General features: G+C 35.9%; 1 protein-coding gene across 1 annotated transcript in view; it reads left to right on the top strand.

Moving 5' to 3' along the window:
* FBN2 (fibrillin 2) overlaps positions 1 to 14,244 on the top strand; it is a 240,178-nt gene that overhangs the window by 79,620 nt on the left and 146,314 nt on the right. Inside the window, exon 7 of the mRNA XM_027098697.1 lies at positions 798 to 923. Coding sequence (XP_026954498.1) covers positions 798 to 923 — 126 coding nt within the window. The remainder of the gene's footprint in view (positions 1 to 797; positions 924 to 14,244) is intronic.

A 14,244-nucleotide genomic window follows, 5' to 3' on the forward strand; every position in this document is an offset into this window, starting at 1 on the left:
TTTGTCTCTGTTTTTTCTTTTGCCTTACCCAGGTACGTGGGGGGTTTCTTGCCTTTTGGAAGGTCTGAGGTCTTCTGCCAGCGTTCAGTAGGTGTTCTGTAGGAGTTGCTCCACGAGTTGATGTATTTCTGGTGTATCTGTGGGGAGGAAGGTGATCTCCGCGTCTTACTCTTCCGCCATCTTCCCCTCCGCCCCTCGTTTTCCTTCTTATGATGTCTTTGTCTGGCTTTGGTTTCAGGGTGATGCCAGCTCAATAAAATGGGTTGGGCAGTGTCTTCTCTTTTCTGTATGAATTTGTGTACAACTGGTATTGTTTCTTTCTTAAATGTTTGAAAGAATTTAACAGCAAAGCCACTAGACCTGAAGTTTTCTTTGGGCAAAGATTTTAAACTATGAATTAAATTACTTTAATAGATGTACGTCTAGTCATATTATCTGTTTGTTCACCTGAGGTGGTGAGAAGTTGGAGGATGCTGAGTGCCCATCACCGGGAGAGTAAGCACACTAAGTGTTCTGCAGCAAATCAAAGCAAGGGATTGGTTGCCCACATAACAATATGGATGGTTTGTAGAAACAAAATTCTAAAAGAAAAAATCAAGAAACAAAATGAGATCTTTAACATATACCATTTATATAAGTTAAAATGCATGCATACAAAGGGATCCTGACACCTCACACCTCATTCTCTTGCGAACAAGCGAATATCTTCTGTGCATTCAAGAAATATGTATGTACAAATAGACATAGATATTGTGAAAATCAATGATATCTATATTGAAAATACTTTCTTCTTACAGACGTTGACGAATGCCAGGCTATTCCTGGGATATGCCAGGGAGGAAACTGCATCAATACAGTGGGCTCTTTTGAATGCAAATGTCCTGCTGGTCACAAGCAGAGTGAAACTACTCAGAAATGTGAAGGTAAGGGTCTCTATTTTGAGGGACATGTCTAATTGTTGACTCTGAATCCAAGAAAAACATGACTTCATTTTGAGTTTTGGAGGATTTAATCACAATTGTAATTATTTATTTTAATATGAAAGTGAAGGAATAACCTTAGAGTAGTTTTGTATTAGTTTGTGTAATTAATGGGGTTGATTTGGAAAAAGAGCCAATGATCATTTTACATTTGTTATCTCAGTTTGTTTTAGTAAGAGTCAGAGTAATCCAGCCATTTATATTTTTTCCTTAATGAAATAGTTTTCTATTTCACTTATGAAATTATATCAAACATTAAAATTGGGTACAGACTAGTTCCTAGGAACAAGGAGAGTGTTTGATTATACGTGAGAAGGCACAGCCGCCGATTGATGAGAGTGGTTGTGACATTTCCATTAATCATCCAACAATGTATTACTTCTTAGTTGAAATGGAATGAGCCTTTTCTACAGCACGTTTCATAAAAACAACATATAGAACCAAGACACAGTTTGGCGAAAGTCAGTGCCACTCTATTCGCACTTGTCTATGTTCTTTAGGAAAGGGGGCTATTGATGTAATGTAGGCGCCACCTGGAGCCCTGAATCCAGTCGTCTCTTTCCTTATTTCCTGCCCAGGCAGCCAAATCCATTTAACCAAAGCCGGGAAAAAATTATGTGATTTAATGTTTGGGATTGGTGGGGAATAGTATGATTGGAAGAAGTGGTGATTAGAATTTGAAAGCTAAGGATTTTATGAAGCCTTTACTTTGTGTCTAAGTCATATTTATTTGAATAGGTCTTAAAAGTGAGTATTATCAATTTTCTTTGGGTTATAGTGTCTCTTTATGTAAAAGATCAAGTGGTGTTTCCTTACATAAAATTATTTAGTGTAATTGGTGGCATAATATATCTGGAAAGACTATAAACTGTTGCTACACTCAGTTACAGGTTTTGAATTATAGTCAGTTTACATATAGTTTATGTAGTATCAATGCAAAAGTGTTGCCATAAGTTTAAAGCTACTGTTTGTTCTAAATAAAAATACGACGATAGCAATTACTTTTGACCAACTGTCAAAGGTAAGATTTTAATTTTTTATGTGGATTACAATGAATGTGAAATATAGAAGTACTAAAAGATTTAGTTTCAAATGATGCCCTCCCTATTTCTATTATAGCACATTTTATATTTCTGTTCATATGGCAATGAAATTCTCCAAAGAAACCTTTTTCAGTCTGTAAGTTACTAGATCTGTTCAGAAATAAGAAAGGTAACTCTAGAGCTTTGAATATGTCATTACGGGAGTGGTGGTAGCATTAACAAGAAACTGCAAAGTCACGTTAATAACTTTGAAAAATTGTGTTATTGATTTTTTTTGTATGTGTATTTGTTTATTGACCATCTCACTTCAACACTTGAGTAAGATCGTTGAGGACAAAAACTCTGTCTCGGTTCATGTTATATCAAAGAGCCTGGAACAGTTCCTGATATATCGTAAGCTATATTGATTCATTGGGAACAGGCTAGATAATAAGTTAAGTTCTTTTACTTGGGTTGAATATCCAAAAGAAAAGAAAATATGGGGCCAGAGTTGAAATTGTTTTTGGAAAGAGGCCAGTAATCTTCACGATGGGAATTTTTCCTTCATCTGACTTTTTTTTTCACTTTCTTAATAATCTTATTTTACTTTGGTTGCAATTCAGAAACCAAGAGCATGAACCTTAAGTGCAGTTTAGCATTTTTAGATTTTTGTGTCATTGTCCCTCTTTGGTCACCTGCAGGAAATGCTTTTGAGGTCAGGGACCTTCACTCTCTATTTAAGAGGAAGAACTATCTTCTGCTGTTCATTGGGATATCTTCTTAACTAAAATCTTATCCTAAAAGGCTTGTTCTACTGGAAGTTTGAACATATATAGTTTATACTAAAATGAAAAAAAAATGGTGAAGGAGCATTCATCTCCTAATTCAATGTTTGAAACCTGTGACTCTGTATCTATCATTGAGGCCTGTTTTGTTTCACATCATTAGTCGGGTGGATTCTTTTTTCTCATGTTCAGTTATAGGCTACTGTCCGAGCAGTTAATCTGAGTCCAAAGCAGAAAGGAATATATGTTTCTCTCTCTCTGTTTGTCTGTAAAAGAATCAGTTATTTTCCCCCATCACTAAGTTAGTATCCCAGATTCAATAATACCTCTCATGTCTACAAAAGTCATATCTTATTTCTCCTGGGCCAGATTGCCTACAAAACCTTTTCCTAATTCTGTCATACAGTGGGCAAAATTATTCTTTGGTGGAATAAACTATTTATTCACATCCAGAAAGAAAGTTGTTTCAGTTATTTACGCTTTTCAAAGATTCATTCATCTAAATGTCTGTTTAATTTAAATGAAGAAGAAAAGCAGAACATATCAATATAATGTGAAATGGTGTATCAGAAGACTGTCCACATTTTTCTTTTTTATAATAAAATATGTTATTTTGAATTTCAGTCCACTTGGATAAAGCACAAGTAGGTACCAGATGTCCTTACATGATCCCTCCTCCCAGACTATACCTTCTCTGACATTCCTTGAGCTAGTTATTCTTTCCTGGCTTAAATGGAAGGCAGGAAAATAGCATCACTGTATTGGAAAGTTTCCCTTCCGTGGCCCTTTACATGTCAAATAGTTGTTTGCAATTTATTCTGAAGGGTCTTCAGCTTTGCTCCATTACCACAGTATTTAGTTGTTTGGGATTTGTGACAACAAATGTATTTATTTATGCTCATGAAACTCATGAAAGTTGTTGGCACAGTATCGTTAGCTGCTGTTCCAACTCTGATAAACCGTGGAAAATAAACGTCTGTGCTAAACTGAAAGGTACTTACTTTTACTCATATTACCAAAAGTGTATTAACTTTAAAATAAATAATAAATAAATTCATTGACTATTTCTCCCAAAGAAAACTACATATTAAAAATTGAGATTCAAGTAAGGGGACTGTAAACATTGGAAAACGTTTTAGGTCATTAATTTAAAAAACACAGAACTAGCTTTTAAATCTTCTTAAGAAATTTGCAACACTGTAGTTAAAACATAAATCCCCTCTCCCTTAAATAAGAAAGCCCACGCTGTTAAACTCAAATCTACTTTCTGCTCTCATAACAAATAAGGTATTTCTCTATCACAACACTTTTTATTGTGCATTATTAGTAATTTTTTGTCTGAGTCTGCCTGCAGGTAATTTGTGCCAAAATAACATATTAATAAAAGCTAATATTTATGGAGCACTTACTTTATTCTCGACTATACTTAAACCACTTTACATGGGTTTTCTTATTAAATCATAATACAGTGCTGTGAGGTTGGTTACTATTATTAACCCACTTTACAGAAGAAGAGACTGAGGCACAGAGAGTCTGAGTGACTTTTGCAAGGTTTAATGGCTAGGAAACCATGGAGCCAGGGGTCCAACCTGCTAGATTCATTCCAGAGCTTTCACTCTCAGCAAGCTCTGTTGAGCAAGCAAAGGTGGGTGACCGGGCAGCACACACTCCAACTCATGGACTGTATTTACAAGGGGAAACTCATGGAGACAGCAGAAGCAACAGGGGTACCTGTTTGCTCATTGCATTCTGTGGTCATGCCCTGCAATCCAGCAAGGTCAGAGTTAGACCCATTTCGGTGATCCTTGTACTGGCTGTGGAGATTTTGCTATATTTTCTATTTATTAAAATGAAAGTTTATTATGTACCACTGTGCTAAAATAATTCATTCTTTATGACTTTAGAATTGAAATTGCAGGGGAAGGAGAACAACAGTAGGGAAAATTGGAACCGAACTAATTCTGTCTTTATTCACAGAAGGGAGTCAATAGCAGAGGTCTAGAGAAATTAATAGTAAAAGAGGAAGAGGTCAGGGTGTTAATACAATGAAGCTGATTATAATTTGCTTTTGGCAAAAATATAAGTATTATTTTAAAGGGTGTATGTAGTAGTTGTATTGTGAAGAAACATGTTCTTAAATCATCTTTAAACAAAAAGCTGCAAAAATCCTGGTCATCAACTGCAAATGAGCTTCATGGCCCAGTGAAATCACAGCTGATGCAGGAGTCAAAACACAGGCTGCTCCTTTGCAAATAGGTAGGTTAGGACTTTTAAAGTAGGAAACAGGTCAATCTAGCTCTACTTTATGGTGATTGCATTTGTCTATTTCAGGATTTCTTTTCTCTCTACACACACATATACACACATCTACCTACATATCTATGCTCCCTCTCTCTCTCAGTTGCACAGAATTTTATTCATCACCGTATTTGTTTCATGGCATAATCTCATTATTATTCCACACAAACCCTGCTTTCTTTTTTTCTTTGATTCCCTATCTAAAAGTGTGGAGCAATTTCAGAGGCTTCCACTTGGCCTTCCTCACTATAATAGCTCTTGCCCTACAGGCCAAGTGCTGTCTGTGCCAGTTGTGCCAACTAATAGGTGTGTTCCGACTAATTAGACATTTGAGGTCTTGGGAAGTGAATACTGGCTGGGTCCGTGCACCCAGTGGACCCACTGTGACCTGAACCTGGTCCAGAGCTTCATTCATTGCCTGGCTCTTCTGTATCCTCATACTAATGTGGGACCATGATGCCACCTCCAGGTGTCAGTGTCATTTCAGACCCTGTGTCCAAGGGTCCTCTCAATGTTTGGGTGTCATAGCCTGCTTTTTTAAGTTGCTTTAAATAATGTAATAAGTACCCATGAAACTACCAAAAATAAAAGCCAGGGCCAGGATAATAACCCGTATTGATCATGGTGCTCCCTCAACCACACTTTGTATCTGGATTCTACATTTTTCTGGCTTTTTTTAGATGGTTGTATTACACCTATAGATATTTCACTTATTATTGTTAATTATTATTTCAGTTTTTAAAATTTTACAAAAAAATTTTGATCTGTGTGGAGCTTTTATTGTAATGAAATGGTTCATCTATATAGTTGCATGTTGTTCTAGTTCATTCTTTAGAATAGGATATAATATTCCATTATGTGGCTTTATCTTAGTGTGTTTATCCACTTTCTCACTGATGGGCATCGTTTTCTGGTTCTTCCTGTTGTGAATAGTGGTCAGTATACTTGCAGACACACATACGCTGATTTTCCGGAGGGATATCTACCTCTCTTTTTGATCCCTTCATTTCCCAAAGGGTGACTCATTCACATTTCCACTAGGATTGATGTCTGTGTAGGCAGCTTAGGTCACAAGGCTTAGCATGCTGAGCCTTGTTTCCACCTACTGTTGTTTGATGCCTGATTGGGGAACAAAGAGCCTGACACTCTGCAGTTAGGGTGCCTCCCCCCTCATCCCAGGCCTGTGTGCTGCCTTTCAGAGAAGCATCTGCTGAGCGATCAGTGAGCCCACTCTGGCTCACAGGGCTAGACTCCCATCTTCTAAATTACTCCTTAGGTCTTTTCCTTGAGGCTTTGAGCTCATGATACAGATTAAGAAATCATACAGGAGAAGCAAAGATACTGCAAACATTTCCATATCTTGTTAGTTTTTGTTTTGCACATGTTACAATTTATTTATATTTTCCCAAAGCATTAAGCATGACCTACTCTTTTTTTTTTAATTGAGGTATATACTTCACTTAGAATATTAAATTAGTTTCAGGTATACAGCATAGTGATTCAATATTTTTATAGGTTATACTCCACTTAAAGTTATTGCAAAATAATGGCTATATTTCCCTGTGCTCTACAATATATCCTTGTTGCTTATCTATTTTATACATAGTAGTTTGTGTACCATACACCTATCTTGCCCCTCCCACCTTCCCTCTCTCCACTGATATTCACTGGTTTGTTTTCTATATCTGTGAGTCTGCTTCTGTTTTGCACATACATTCATTTGTTTTATTTTTTAGATTCCACATATAAGTGATAACATACAATATTTGTCTTTCTCTGACTAATTTCAGAAAGCATAATTCTCTCTAGTTCCATCCATGTTGTTGCGAATGGTAAATTTTCATTTTTTATGGCTGAGTAATATTCCATTATATCTTCTTTATCCATCGTATGCTGATGGACACTTGGGTTGTTTCCGTATCTTGGCTTTTGAAGCATCACCTCATCTGAAGCATAGCATTTTCCTGGCAACAGCCTTCAATATTCAGTCTCATTTTTGAGGTATATTAATAGAAGGGATGGAGCCTATAATAGCCCAAACGCCTCCTTGAGAACAGGATTAAATTCTGGGCAAGTCCAGCACACTGGCAAAGATTGCTAAAGCTCATTTTCCTAAGTTAACCTGATCTTAGTCCCCAGCCTCCTTCTTCCCAGTTCCCCATACCCTCTCCCCGGGAAACAAAGTTATTAATTTTATAACACAGGGACAATAATGGAAACTTTATTTAAATGGAACTACTAGCTCTGAGAATCAAAGCCTGGCTCAACTTGCCATTGCTTCCTGTGTGTGCTAAGCAAAAATGACATCCAGCAAGTTCCCTGTGTTTTCATTTCTCTCTCTCTCTTTCTCCCCGCCCCCCCATAGAAGGTAGACAGTGACTTGTAATCAAATGAATTGATAGTAAAAGTTCTTTGCACTAAGGAATCTGCTTTTCATGATGCATTTATCTTGGGAGGCAGAGCCTTGAGTGGCTTAGAAATTTTTTGCATATATATTAAGAGTTAAAATCTAAAATGGAAATCTGAAGCATTTATGCTTTCATAACCATTTGGGAAGGGCATATGGGCCAGGTTAGCAGTGGGGTTTTCAATTTTGACTTTAGAAGCCCCCCATGTGTCTCATGAATGGAAATGTCACATCCAAGAAAGTGAGGCCAGCAGGCAAGAATGATAGGAAGTCCAGAGGAGCAGCCAAACAGCAGCCTGGGGCTGACATTTGAGGCAAAATCAGCACATATCACTTTCTAGGGTATTTATCAGAAGTTGCCAGTCTAAACTCTTTCAGCTTCTTCTCACAAGTGACTTCTGCTATTAAAATGCATGCATTAAGTAACTTGGGCACTACTTTGGCAATCTTAGGCAACTCACAGCAATATTTCATACTGAGTTACTGAAGTGACATCTCTCCCTTAATTTAAACCTAAATGAAATGGTTTTCATGGAAAGTTGCACACATAGTTTTCCACGAAAGCCTGAAGGAGAAAGAGTTCTTTATTTACGGCATTATGGGTAGCATCATCATTACAGACATGAAGTCTGTGAAAAATACATATTCCAAAAGAAAATTATTTAACAAAAAGATATTCTTTAGCTTGTGATCTAGGTTTTGAATCAATTAGAAAAAAAATTAGAAATATTCAGGTCACATTTTAACTTTTTTTTAAATGTGATTTTTAAAAAATCTTTATTGGAGTATAATTGCTTTACAATTTAACTTTCTTTTACAAGAAATTTATTTTTTAAAGTTTTCATTCCAAGAACAAGAGGAAAATTGTAGAGAGAAATGACAATTTAAGTTTCAAGTACAATTCAGGAAATAAATGTGGAGAGAGAGGAGAGCATAGGAGCAAATAGTACAAGATTTGGGGCCCAAATGTCAGGGTCTGTGCTTCAGCAGCATGTGGGGACTGTGTGATCTCAAGCAAATTAATGCCTTTATCTTTACAGTAGAGATAATAATGGTCTTTTCTATATAAGGTTTTTATGAGTATTATATAAGATAAAGAAAGCATTTGGCCTTTTTTAGGTCTTTGTTAAAGATGGCAGGGATATATAGCATAGACAATTTAATTATAAAAGATTCAATAAACCATGTGATTTGAGATCTTAAAAAAATAATTGTAAAAGAGTTCTAATATAACATTTCAGTTATTACTTGTAGTACAGTTTCCTATAAATAAACTCTTTTAATCTTAAACAAAACAAAACAAAATTGACCTACTGGAGCATATATTTGCCTACTCTGACCAAAGTATTAACAAACAATGAAATGGACTCAAACCCATCATCATGATGAAGGAACATGGAACTGGGGATTTAAGATTATCCATTAATTCCTGACGTCTCACCCTGTTTTTACTCCTCTAGCCCCAGTTTCACCCAAATTACAGAAATGGATATTTGAGGCCCAGGGGACTTTTATTTATTTAGCATAACACAATGGTCAGGAAATTGTATTTTAGTGGATTCAGGGAAATTTTCCCAAATGGTGGAACCAGTGTTTCCCCAGTGCCATTGTATATTTAAATCCCTTTTTAAATAAATATGAAAAAAAGCATGGTAAAGTAATTTACATGATTCTTGCAGTTCACTTTCTGCTGAAGATCACTGGAAAAATTGAGAGCCTGCAAAAAACCGTTCTCAGAGATGCAAAAGTAGGTGTGTGTTAGTGATAGAAAAATCTATTCTACCCTGGAATGAAAGGATCAGGTGAACATTTTGAACTTTGACATTAGAAAAAAAAAGATATAAACTCAAATATGCTCCCTCATTTATTCATTTTACTAAGTCATTGCTGTTTTATAGTAGAAATGTAAAGGCAATAATGCAGGCCAAAATAAACAAAATAAAATGCTGGTTTTACAATATTCTCGATATGTAAATTTAGCTTCTACTGAAAGAGAGAGAGAGAGAGAGAGAAAGGCTATCTCACAAATTACCATGGCTCAGTGCCTGAAGGAAATTAGTCTACTCTAAAGAAATGTCCTGTGTAGTCAGGTAAAAATGTAACAAAATTTGAAATATAATACCTGATCCATGACTGCATTTTTTACAAGTGTTGTCAGTTACTGACCTTGTGTATACTACATTCACCACCTAGGCATGGAAAAATGTATGAAGGACTGGTGAAAATTTTTAGGAGCTGCTAATTAATTTTAGAGCTTCCATTTTAGTCAAGATATAAATAAACAAAGCTGTGATAATGCTTAAGCTGTGTTTCTTTCATAGTCCCAAATTAGGAATCTCTCTTTTTATTAAATATAATCCTTTCATATTTCAGTGTAAAGTGTTTCTCATCTATACTCTGCCTTTGCTAGATTTAAGTGCAATTAATTAAGGATAATATAAATGATTTTGAAAATTTTAACTATAGTCTCCTGCTGTATTGGTCAAAAGGTCAAGTAAATTGTTTCTCCAAGTACCTGTTGTTTTACTTACTTCCAGAAGACAACTATTTTAAGCAGCTCTTATTTCAAGGACACAGAATTTAAAATAAACAAATGAATAAATTTAGTTATAGTATGTGCAAGTTTCTTTCAGTGTCATCATATGGATATTATATGAGTTACTGTGTTTTCTGTGTAAGCTTTGGTTTTCCTGATGGACGGTGGTTTCATATTTCACATGTTAACATGTCTTTTTCAGTTTAACTATGAAAGCTGTCTGAGTATATTTTTGTCTCAGTCCAGCAGCAGTGCACATAGGACAAATGCAGGGCAAAGTTGCGGGTTTGTACAGTCTAGCGTGGCTGAATTCTGGTGATTGGCAGAAGACAATTTGGGCAATGTTTACTAACAGCTGTACACCATCATACTAAATTTAGTACGGCTTGATTTAACTGGCTGTAGCTGATGCTAATCTGAAGCATAAATATATTTTTCAGCTTTAGGTTTCAACTTCCAAATTCTTGGAAATGCTACCAGGAGTATGTGACTATAAATCAAAATTTCCCTTCTCTAATTTGTGATAGAATATCATATAAGAGTTCATATCACATAGAAGTAAACAGCTTTTCATTTTGTTCTTATATGTATTAGGGATTATGGTGAGGACTTTCTTATCCAGCAAAATCAGTACTATTTGCTAGTTAATAAAAAATGAAAAGAGAAGATAATAGAAGTGATACATCCTTTAACATTTCAGTTTAACTTAAAACTTTGTGTTGACCTTCGTTTTCCAATCTTCTGTTACAGGGAGTGGGCCTTCTTTTTGAGAGTGGTTTCCCAAATGACCTCAGGAACTTTCATTGTCTCATAAACCTCCCCCAAATGCTTATGATTTCCAGTTTCATTTCTTTAAATTAAAGCAAACTCAAGGCACTCTTGAGTGCAGAGTCCTTCTAGATCACGGGTCGACAAACTTCTTCTGTAAAGGGCCAGATAATAAATATTTTTGGAGATGGAAGTCACCTTTTATTGCTGATATGCAACTCTACCACCCTAATGCAAAAGCAGCCATAGACATTAAATACATAAATGAATGAGTGTGGCTGTGTTTTAGTAAAACTTTTCATTACAAAGACAGGCAATAGGCTGCAGTTTGCCAACCCCTGTTCTTGATTATCATGGTTATCACTATTCTTGCCCTATTTCAAATTGTCTTCCCTTTACCTAATTTTATAGCTATTTTCTTAGTGACTGGTTAGGTGATTTTAGGTGGGTCATGGACAAACAAATTTTATTTTAATAGTTATAATCCATTAAAATGTCTTAAGGAAAAAAACATAACTAATACATCAAAACTATGTGTTTATGAATGCTATTCCTGAAAGTATTATTCATTATAACAAAGTTCAAATTAAAATTTTTTGTAGAGACTTGAGTTTTTAGAGCAGTTTTAGGCTCATAGCAAAATTGAGAAGAAAGTGTAGAGATTTCTCCTATAGTCCTTGACTCAGCACTGGAGAGCCTTCCCCGTTATCAACATCCCCCACCAGAGTGGTACCTCTGTTACATTGATGAACGTATATGGATGCATCATAATCACCGAAAGCCTGTAGTTTACCTTAGGGTTCACTCTTGGTATTGCACATTGGATTTGGACAAATGAAAACTGACATGTATCCATCATTACAGTATCATAAAGACTATTTTCAGTGCCCTAAAAATCCTCTTATTTAAATTTTTTAAATGAGTATGCATACAGAAATATATTAAGTAAAAAGTAATATAAGTGATTCAAGGATATAGCAGTTGGTATGGAGATGTGATTTTTAATGACTAGAATTTTAGAAATGACATTGTAAGATTTATTATTATCATCATTATAGTTATTGTTATTATTATCACAAAGCTGTTTTACTTCTGAAAATGTGTTCTCCAAACTGAAACTCAGGGTCACCATTATGTTTGCCAGAGAGTTCCAAAAGGAAAGGAATGGGCTGCTAATAAGATCATAAAAAATTTAGCTCTGTTATCTTTCTTTCTAGATCTATCTTTCTTATCTCCAATTGTTGTCTCCTCTTCTTCCCATCCTTTCTTATAGTATTGCTCTTTTTCTATTCTTCTCTGCTGTCACCTAGACTGTAATTAGAAACCTGGTCATTCCTGAAATTACAAGAAAATTTCTGTTGACATCATTAACATCATTCCAGTTCATTCTACTCTTAAGCATCTACCTGTATGTGGTCTATGAATCAATGCAGCACTCAAAAAGAAGGGATGTGTATGCTACTGCAGTTAGTATTTTATTTTATTTTATTATTTTTTTTAACATCTTTATTGGGGTATAATTGCTTTACAATGGTGTGTTAGTTTCTGCTTTATAATAAAGTGAATCAGTCATACATAAACATATGTTCCCATATGTCTTCCTGTTGCGTCTCCCTCCCTCCCACCCTCCCCATCCCACCCCTCCAGGCTGTCACAAAGCACCGAGCCAATATCCCTGTGCCATGCGGCTGCTTCCCACTAGCTATCTACTTTACTGCGTTTGTTAGTGTGTATATGCCCATGACTCTCTCTCGCCCTGTCACAGCTCGCCCTTCCCCCTCCCCATAACCTCAAGTCCGTTCTCTAAGAGGTCTGCGTCTTTATTCCTGCTTTAACCCTAGGTTCTTCATAACATTTTTTTCTTAAATTCCATATATATGTGTTAGCATACGGTATTTGTCTTTTTCTTTCTGACTTACTTCACTCTGTATGACAGACTCCAGGTCTATCCACCTCATTACAAATAGCTCAATTTCGTTTCTTTTTATGGCTGAGTAATATTCCATTGTATATATGTGCCACATCTTCTTTATCCATTCATCTGATGACGGGCACTTAGGTTGTTTCCATCTCCGGGCTATTGTAAATAGAGCTGCAATGAACATTTTGGTACATGACTCTTTTTGAATTTTGGTTTTCTCAGGGTATATGCCCAGTAGTGGGATTGCTGGGTCATATGGTAGTTCTTTTGTAGTTTTTTAAGGAACCTCCATACTGTTCTCCATAGTGGCTGAACCAATTCACATTCCCACCAGCAGTGCAAGAGTGTTCCCTTTTCTCCACACCCTCTCCAGCATTTATTGCTTCTAGATTTTTTGATGATGGCCATTCTGACTGGTGTGAGATGATATCTCATTGTAGTTTTGATTTGCATTTCTCTAATGATTAATGATGTTGAGCATTCTTTCATGTGTTTGTTGGCAGTCTGTATATCTTCTTTGGAGAAATGTCTATTTAGGTCTTCTGCCCATTTTTGGATTGGGTTGTTTGTTTTCTTGTTATTGAGCTGCATGAGCTGCTTGTAAATTTTGGAGATTAATCCTTTGTCGGTTGCTTCATTTGCAAATATTTTCTCCCATTCTGAGGGTTGTCTTTTGGTCTTGTTTATGGTTTCCTTTGCTGTGCAAAAGCTTTGAAGTTTCATTAGGTCCCATTTGTTTATTTTTATTTCCATTTCTCTAGGAGGTGGGTCATAAAGGATCTTGCTGTGATTTATGTCATAGAGTGTTCTGCCTATGTTTTCTTCTAAGAGTTTGACAGTTTCTGGCCTTAGATTTAGGTCTTTAATCCATTTTGAGCTTATTTTTGTGTATGGTGTTAGGGAGTGATCTAATCTCATACTTTTACATGTACATGTCCAGTTTTCCCAGCACCACTTATTGAAGAGGCTGTCCTTTCTCCACTGTATATTCCTGCCTCCTTTATCAAAGATAAGGTGACCATATGTGCGTGGGTTTATCTCTGGGCTTTCTATCCTGTTCCATTGATCTATCTTTCTGTTTTTGTGCCAGTACCATACTGTCTTGATTACTGTAGCTTTGTAGTATAGTCTGAAGTCAGGGAGTCTGATTCCTTGAGCTCTGTTTTTCGTTCTCAAGATTGCTTTGGCTATTCGGGGTCCTTTGTGTTTCCATACAAATTGTGAAATTTTTTGTTCTAGTTCTGTGAAAAATGCCAGTGGTAGTTTGATAGGGATTGCATTGAATCTATAGATTGCTTTGGGTAGTAGAGTCATTTTCACAATGTTGATTCTTCCAATCCAAGAACATGGTATATCTCTCCATCTATTTGTATCATCTTTAATTTCTTTCATCAGTGTCTTATAATTTTCTGCATACAGGTCTTTTGTCTCCTTAGGTAGGTTGATTCCTAGATATTTTATTCTTTTTGTTGCAATGGTAAATGGGAGTGTTTTCTTGATTTCACTTTCAGATTTTTCATCATTAGT

The sequence above is a fragment of the Aethalodelphis obliquidens genome, unplaced genomic scaffold, assembly GCF_003676395.1.
Source record: "Aethalodelphis obliquidens isolate GAN/ISIS:26980383/991018 unplaced genomic scaffold, ASM367639v1 scaffold4, whole genome shotgun sequence".
In the NCBI taxonomy this organism is placed as follows: domain Eukaryota; kingdom Metazoa; phylum Chordata; class Mammalia; order Artiodactyla; family Delphinidae; genus Aethalodelphis; species Aethalodelphis obliquidens.